The 8729-nt window shown below is 48.4% G+C and overlaps 1 protein-coding gene across 1 annotated transcript in view; it reads left to right on the forward strand.

Annotated features, from left to right (window-relative positions):
* Window positions 1–8729, forward strand: part of Dscam (DS cell adhesion molecule) — a 643291-nt gene that overhangs the window by 465808 nt on the left and 168754 nt on the right. The window contains exon 11 of the mRNA XM_004631794.1: window positions 2270–2443. Coding sequence (XP_004631851.1) covers window positions 2270–2443 — 174 coding nt within the window. The remainder of the gene's footprint in view (window positions 1–2269; window positions 2444–8729) is intronic.

An 8729-nucleotide genomic window follows, 5' to 3' on the forward strand; every position in this document is an offset into this window, starting at 1 on the left:
AAGAAGAAAGAGGAGGAGGAAGAGGAGGAGACAGGAGGGACACACAGCTTTCCAGGTCATGCCCCTAGTGACTGGCCCTGCTAACCAGGCCCCCTCCTAACAGCATACTTAGCTCTGGACTCTAGAGTGGTAAGCACAGCACACCATGATCCAATCACTCTTCAAGTGCCCCACCTCTGAGCACAGGTGGCTGAGGGGGACATTCCACATCTAAACAATAACTAACACTATAGTTGTTCCTATTGTTTTGTGGCTGTTTTTATTTTATGGTTTTCCTTTTTTATTTGAATTCTTCCATGAGTTCATGCCTATTAATCATAATGATTATAAAGTCTCTGTCCAGTAGTTCTAACTTTTCCTTGTAGGGATCTATTGATATTCTCTCTCTCTCTCTCTCTCTCTCTCTCTCTCTCTCTCTCTTTGTCTCCCTTTCTCTGTCTCCTCTCTCTCTTTTTCTTTCTCTTTTCTCTCTCTCTCTCTCTCTCTCTCTCTCTCTCTCTCTCTCTTTCTCTCTCTCTTATGTGTCTCATAATTTTCTATTGATTTTGATCATTGTGTATAAAAAAGTAAAAAGTAGAGAGCCAGCCATGGCAGTGCAATCCCAGCACTCTAAGAAAGCAAGATACATATCACCAGCTCAAGCCAAGTATGGGCAACTTAGTGACACAGAGATCTTGTTTCAAAATCAAAAAGCAAATAGAGGGATATGGCTTGATGTGAAGGTTGTGGGTTCAATCCTCAGCAATAAGGAAAAAGATGAAGGGAAAGAAAGGGAGGGAGATAGACTGAGGAAGAGGAAGGAGAACTGTAGAGACTGAACTAAGCTGCATTATTTCCAGTTCTTTAGGCCCCACCTGATTGTATGCCCTGACCTCTTCCCTTTTTTATGTGGCAAAGGTAAATTACCTTATGCAACTCATACTTCTTTTAAAGTTTGCCAGTTGTCTGTGACTCCAAATTTATGATTTAATCAAAGACAACTCCAAAAAATTTTTTCAGATTAACAGAGATTTTCCTTGCTAGGATAAGGAAAGCATTTTTTTTCTATGCAGCCTTAGCAAAAGAGAGTGCCTTTGCATTTACTTAGTGCAGAAGGTCGCTAGAGGTATGATCCACTCCCTATACCTCAGTGAGGAAGTTCTGCTAGGTGCCATGATACAATCCTTGTGTCTCTGCTGTGATTCCGCAAAGACACATCCATAGTCTGTCACCCAAAGCTCCAGTGCCACCAGGCTCCAAGTTATCAGCTGGGCACAGAGCAAGGAAAGAGCATCCCTCCTTCTGTCAGTGTCCTCCCTGCAGGAGGGGCATGCAGACAGCTGGCCTCCCAGCAGTTTGCCCCAGCACCCAGCTCAGCACACACTATGAGCTCCTGCAGGAACATCCACATACTCTCACCCCAGAACCATACCACTGTGGGCTATAGTTGTTGTGGGTTCCCAACTCTAGTCAAAGAAGAGAAAAACCTTCCTGGGGCAGGCAGGGGGGGGGGGAGGGGGCAGATGATCCACGCCCCTGTTTTTCCAGGAATCCTTCAGGGCCTTCTTCCTCTGATCTTCCTCTGATCCATTATTCCTAAAATGCTTTCTTTTCAGAAGTGCTTCACATGCATCTATCACAGGAGTCCCCCCATGATGTCAGCGTGTCCCATCTGTGCCATCCGTTTCCTGCCTGGGAGCCCAGAGAGAAAAGTGCTGGGCTGGCTCTGCAGTGTTCATACAGAACCTGACACACTTAAGTAAATAACATTAAGTGACATCCACAACACACAGTGTCTCCTGGAACATGAGCCCACTTAGAAGGAAATCTGCAATTTCCTTCTAAGAATGTGGAAATCCCCACATTCTCTTCCGGCCTCACTTGTGTGCTCCATGCTAGGACTTCAATTGCCACATCCCTGGATCACTGCCTCATTTACACTCACATAAGTCCCTGGGAACAGGAGGAATTTAGTATGGTGAGAGATGTCTACTTCTATGGTTGTTCTACTGCAATATCATTGAATAATTTATCAGCTACTTAACACTCCTCAAGTTCGGCTTTTTCTATAGAGACCATCTGAAAACACTCTTATTTTTGAATCTCTTTGAAATGCTGTCATTTTAAGTAAATGTGCTTTTCTCCAAATAGGAATTTCAGCACTGGAGGAAGGAGAGAAACCCTCCATGGCACCTGAGCCTAACTCCCCTCCATCCAGATGGGCCCGCTGTGTTCTCGCCCGTGTTCACTGAGGTGTGCATCATGGTTCTTCCTTTCTGTGCCCTTCCAGGTGCTGGGGTGCCCCAGTTCCAGCCAATTGCCCTGAATGGCCGCATCCAGGTCCTTAGCAACGGGTCGCTGTTGATCAAGCACGTCGTGGAGGAAGACAGCGGGTACTACCTCTGCAAGGTCAGCAACGATGTGGGCGCGGACGTCAGCAAGTCCATGTACCTCACGGTTAAAAGTAAGGAAGAAGAATGCTTCGTTTTCCTACCTAGGTCTCTGAGGGCTTAGATTTGCAATTGTCTCCCTACACACACGTCCCAAGAAGACCCAGAGGTTTGCTCTGGTGGGGGTTCCAAGCTCTGTTGCCCCAGAAACACAATTGAAGAGGGTGCCAAGCAGATAGCCAGTTTTTGGCAGCTGGAATCCGGGGCCACTCTCTGTCCCTCTGGTGTCCCCTGGAGCAGATGCAGGCCCTGGGCCACAGGGTGGTGAGCATGCCCCTCCTTAGCATCACACTACTATCTGGTGGATTTTACTGCGGATGGTCCAGAGTGGGCTTTCTTTACAGAAGCCTTGTGCATTCATTTTATATGGGCCACCTGGCTTGGCCACCATGTTTCTTTTTAAGATATTTTTTAAATAAAAAGGAAAATGAAAAAGAAAAAGAAAAACTAAAAATCTATTACCAAAAGACAACAACCACAGCTTGCCAGGAACATGCCGCAGGGTGCCTGGGGTCTGTGCTGTGGTCCCCGCGTGCAGTAAGAGCTCCTAAGGAGGAAGTGTTCTCCACATCCTGGGAACTGAACCCCCACAGAGCAGCTTGGCCTGAGCCCTGCTCATTCATAAATGCCTGCATATCTAGTATATAATGAATGGCGTGGGTCCATTTATAAATAATTTTCTGTTAGATTAACTGTAGTTTCTTCTCAATAAGAAAGCTTGGCTCAAGTTTCCTCTTCTAATTTGTTTTAATACACTATTGCTAGATTGTAAAGATCCCTCTCAGATCACTTGTTAGTAAGTTTGGATTTTCGAGGTGAATTTCAGAAGGATGTATGCAGATTTGCATGTGTGTGAACTGTAAAGACTAGCTATACCAAGTGGTGTCCATCCTGATTCCATCAGAATTTATTTTATTTTAATACACTCTATTACTTCCAGCAGAGTAATGAAAATATCAAGCTATCTATTTGCTAAGCTTTTATACTAGGCAATAGTTCCAAAATATGGTTGTTTTGAAATCCGTTGTGTGCATATTCGATACCAAAAATTTTGACAAGCTCTGACCTCTCAGTTGTATGCACTGGAGAAACTGATTTGCAAGAATCTGAGAACATATCATGGTACCTTCTAAATCCAAAGGTGACCTAGTAATTTTTGAAGGTTACAAACTGTTGAAAAACTAAGGCAACCTTAGAACAGAGTGTCCATGTTGTCCAATATTGATCCGTATCTTCCTAGTGAAATGAATTTGTTTTAAAGTTGTCTTAAATATTTCAATATAAAAAGACAGTCCTCTGTTCCGCAAGCATGTCTCTGGGGCCTGATATCTACAAATCCCTGTGAAGGGTGTGAATTCTGCCATCATTGGCCTCATGCTTGCAAGCGAATGCATGAAAGGATTAGGGCACAGAGGGAAGAGCTCTGCCTCTGCTAGTCTAAGGGGAGGAGCAAGTGCCCTGTCAGGGATCTTCAGAGGAGGAAGAAGCTTCAGCTTGAGGGGATAGAGCAGAGCCCCAGGGAAGTCCTCGCAAATATTGAAAGGCAGCTGCTGCACAACCCCTCCCACTCATTTCCCTCCTCACTGGTGCCCTAGGAGCTGCTCCCATGGCTTCGAGGTGAGGGAAGCCACACTACAGGCTCTGCCTCCCCTCTGTGAGCTGCCTCTCCAGGAAGGATCTGTGTGCTTGGCTCTTGTATGTTAGCAGCACAGTTGCCACAGTAGGACACAGGACTCCAAAGGCGTCAGGCCTCACAGCCTGTGGGGCCAGAGACTTTGCACAATAGGCCAGGTGTCCCTGTCCCCCTCTTGTGTTCATGACATTCTTACCCCAGATGGGACAGTGTCTTAGTCACTTTCTGGTCACTGAGACACATATCTGACACTCTCAGGGTAAAGGAGGAGAATTTATTATGGCTCACAATGCAGAGGTTTCTGTCCATGGTCAGCTGGCTCCAAGGCAGGGCAGCAAGGCAGAGGGCCTGGAGGAGGAGAGCTGCTCAGGGCATGGAGGGAGGGAAGCAGGGAGTGAAGGGAGGAGCAGGGAGGGATGCCCCTCCCAAGGCCACACCTAGGTGACTTTCCTCTTATAGCTAGGGAGTGAGTTCTCTCCAAGCTCCTGTGATCAAATCACCCTCCAGGAGTCCCTCGCCTGAGCTCATGCAGTGCTTTGGGGCATTCTACATAGAAGCCATCCCAGACTGTTCAGGCAGACAAGGATGGTTTCAGGCACAGGAAAGGATTTCTCCCCAGGGCTGTGATGTATTAGGGATGCACTGCAGCAAGTCCACATGCAGCTGACACCCACAGTGCTGACAGAGCTTCCAGTGGCTGTAGCTAGGAAGCCCTTGGGGGTGCAGAGCAATGATTCTGCACTTCTGCCCCAGTGCAGAAGCACACAGCCTACAGCAAGATGCTGGGCCCAAGTGCCCGTGGAGTGGCAGGCAGGGCTGCCATGGCACCAGCTCTGAGGTCCCTTGCTGTCCCCACATCTGAGTCACTGGCATGGACTTGCCATGTGTGGGAAACCCTGTCTTCCTCAGGAGTTGTAGTGCAGGGGCAGGGCGAGTCATCTGAGGATGGAGGTGCTGCCGGTGGAGTGTGTCATGGCTGATGGTGGGAAAGTGAGTCTGCTGGGTGCAGAGAAAGAACAAATGCGACTGAGGTTAGGGAGATGGGGCACTGGAGAAAGAGAAAAGGCTGTTTTACTTGAAACAATATTCTTATAACATACAATGTCTATAATGTAATATTTTGCAATGTTTTAAATATGTTATAGACATAGGCCTATATAACACTGTAATCAGTACCACAATATAATGCTATAAAATAACATAATCATTGCCCTCCTAATAAAAGGAACATTCCATAAAACCACCCTGGTGGGGGGGGGTGCATGGTGGTGACATCCCAGCACTCTAGGAGGCTGAGGCAGGAGAAAGAAGTTCAAGGCCAGCCTCAGAAATTTAGTAAGACTCTGTCTCAAAAAAAAAAAAAAAAAAAAAAAAATGGCCTGAGGATGTAGCTCCATGGAAAAGCCCTCAGTTCAATACCCAGCCGCCTCGTGGAGAAAATAATTCAAAAAAAGAAAATGGAATGGCCACACCATGGAAAGGGAGACATAATAGGGCTTCTGAAGCGCACAGCAAGTGCTTTCCTCATCCAGGCTGCTGTGTGAAGACCGAGGTCATCCCCGGAGCACGAGCACAGGACACCCTGAAGGCAGCCCTGTTCCTCTTCCTTCCCTGTTCTCTGTTTCTCTTAAGAGCAATCGCCAGTGCTGGGGGACTTCCCACTGGAACAAGGTTGGCTAGAGAGGAGGCGGGAGGAGGAGGAGGAGGCAGGATGCTCACAGTAGGCATGTTCACTAAGTGGCTGTTCTTATATGTCACAGTGTCTTTTCTCTCACCTCTGAGACAAAGTACCCAACACCCAAAATTAAGGAAGGAAAGGTTTGTTTAGCTCAGTTTGTGGAGGTTTCAGTCCACATGCTGCAGGGCAGTGTGGCAAGGGGTAACACTTCAAAGCAGAAGAGTGCAAAAGCAGCAAGGGCAAAAGGGGGCCAGCAAGCCTCTTTTCCTCCTTTATATTGTACAAGGGCTATCCATGCATGCCCACCATTTCCATGCCCTCCTCTTCCACAAGCTGAGGATGGTCACAAAGTGAGGACCCTGGCCCCCTGCAGAGTCCCTTACACTTCTAAACTTCTCAAATTGACACAGTGAACAACCTCCTAGAGCCAGAAGGACAAGTGCTTTGCACCCCAGGATGTAGAACAGGTGAGTTGCTCAGGGAAGCTTCTGAAGTTGACACAATGTATCAACCATAGAGGCAGCTGCTGCAGAGAACTGTGACCCTCAGGATGCTGAGCAGGCTCTGACCAGATCTGCAAGACCAGGAGCTTGGCTGGGGGTCCAGGCACTGGCTGAGTGCCCTGGCAGCATGCTACAGTGTTTGAAGCACCCAAGGTGGGTACAGAGCAGGCAGAGAGCTGACTAGTGTGCTGTGTAGCTGTCCCAGGAGCCGTCCCAGGAGGCCAGTGTAGAGAGAAGCTGTACCCAGCCATCCTCCTGGCCTGCAGCTAGCCCTGCCTTGCAGCTTCAGTCCTCTCAAACCCTGTTTATCTGGTAACAAAATTCCTCAAGGAAGGAAGCTCAGCATTAGAGGGTGCTGGGACATGGCACCAGGGACATGGACACAGGCTCGGCTGTCCTCAAGGCCCCTCTGTGGGGTAGGGGCTGTGCAAACCCAGCAGGGTACGGGCTAGTCCAGCTGGGGGCTGAGTCCTCTGTGCTAGGAAATGGTTCCCTGACTACCAGCTCTCTGCACAGATGCCCTGTCCTGTCTCTCCAGGTGCCACAGTCACCTTTCCAGCTTTCGCAGCTGGCCTCTGAGGCTGGGGTCCCTGTCACGGGATCTGTATCCCAGGAGGAGCGCCCAGCTCTGCCTCTGCCAGCCGCTCTCCAGCCCATTCTGATCCCTTAGTACAACATGAGAGAGATTGCTTATCAAGCTCAAGCACTCACTTCCAGAGAGCCAGTTACTCTGGATTGAAAGGAGCTCCTGGCCCAAGCAGCCCACAAGCCCCAGCCCAGGCTGGCTGCCTTCCTCCCTCAGGCTTGGCCCGGGCAGATCTGTCCCAGTGCCCTTCAGATCTCTGAGATGCAGAATGTATGAGCACGCAGAAACCAGAACCCTGGGTGTGACATAAATGAATCCTGGTGATTTCACACTGCAGTGGCAGGGCTCCAGGATTGCAGCCGCATCCTCACCCCCTCTCCAATCCTCTGGAAGGGAGTTAGTGTGGGTTGGTTTTGCTCTGAGGATTAAACTAATCCACAAAGGAAGCAGAGTTGAAAAACCCAGGAGGAGAAAGCTGCACCTGATTCAGGGAACCCATCAGGAGCCCAGCCTCAGAGCTCATCCCAGCTCCAGTGGCCCGGCCTTTCTCCTCTGTAGCTGGCAGTGCCTAAGAGGCACAGGGACAGACACCGCCAGGGAAAACCACTCTGAGAGAAGGCTAACTCCATGGGGAAAGGTGGTGTGGGGGTGCTTGGGGGCACTCAGAGAAGGAGAACTGGGCCGGATCCCACTAACCCCGGAAGCAGAGGGACAGGACACACACAAGTGTCTATTTAAGGAAAATTTTGGGACCCGTACTTCTCCAAAGACCATTGCTGCTTCTTACCCATTACCGTCTCGTCTCCTCTCCCTCCTCCACCTCTTCCTCCACCTCTTTCTTTTCCTCGCCGTCTCCCTCTCCTTCTCTTTCTTCCACTTTTCCACCCTTCCTTTCCTCCTCTTTTTCTTCCTCCTCTTTCCTTCCTTCCTTGTCTCTTCCCCACTTTACTTCCTATCCCCTCTCCTATCCCTCCCCAATCAGCGGCCCATCCTCTGTCCAGCAGTATTCACTGCGCGCCCCCTAGTGTCGGGCGCTGTTCTAGACCCCCACACCTTTGCTTAAGGCCAAGTGTTTCCCTGCAAGGAGCTCTTATTCCCCTGGGGAGAAGAAACGTGGAGGGGGTCTGCTATGTGGTGCCTGATGGAGAAAAGAGGGAGACAAGGAAATGAGTGTCCAACTTGCCAGCTAAATGGAACAGCAGCGGCAAAGCCCAGGGTAGAAACTGGTTGTGTTTGTGGAGCCACAAGGTCACCATTGTTTCTCGGGACATACATGCATGTGTGCGTGTTTATACATCTGCATGTATGCATGTGTGTATATATATTTATGTACATACACAAGCCCAGTTTCCTAGTATTACCTGTGGGAAGATTCGTCCCTCTAAGATTTCTGCCATCCCTAGAAGTCTGAAGCACTGAACACTATTTTATATTCTTGGATCTATAGGCTCAGTTTAACAGATTCTTTTGGGGTTCCCCTTTCCTCTTCCCATCATTCTAAAAGACTATTTTCAGGCCCAATATCTCCACAATTAATATTTATATTTGTCACTTAATGCCTTACTATGTAGGAATTTCCCACAATGAAATTCGTGAGTAGCAGCTGCTAACTTTTCACACTAGACAATCAGTTGCTCTAACATCGCATGAACACCCAGACCCATTCTTATTTTTTGAAATGTTTACTTCATTTAAGGGAACAATAGTAAGAAAAAAGACTCAGAAATAAAAATTTTTAAGTAGTTTTGTCAGTGATGAGCTGGGTTCCTCAAGGGAGACGCCATACCTCTCTGCGCTGTAACTGCTTGATTCTCAGATTGTCTCTGAACGCTGTTACAGGGTTGCACTCAGGTTATGTAAATACTGACTACTCAGAACACAGAGATGGTCTGTCCCTCCC

Source organism: Octodon degus, unplaced genomic scaffold (assembly GCF_000260255.1).
Source record: "Octodon degus isolate 3935 unplaced genomic scaffold, OctDeg1.0 scaffold00045, whole genome shotgun sequence".
Lineage (NCBI taxonomy): Eukaryota > Metazoa > Chordata > Mammalia > Rodentia > Octodontidae > Octodon > Octodon degus.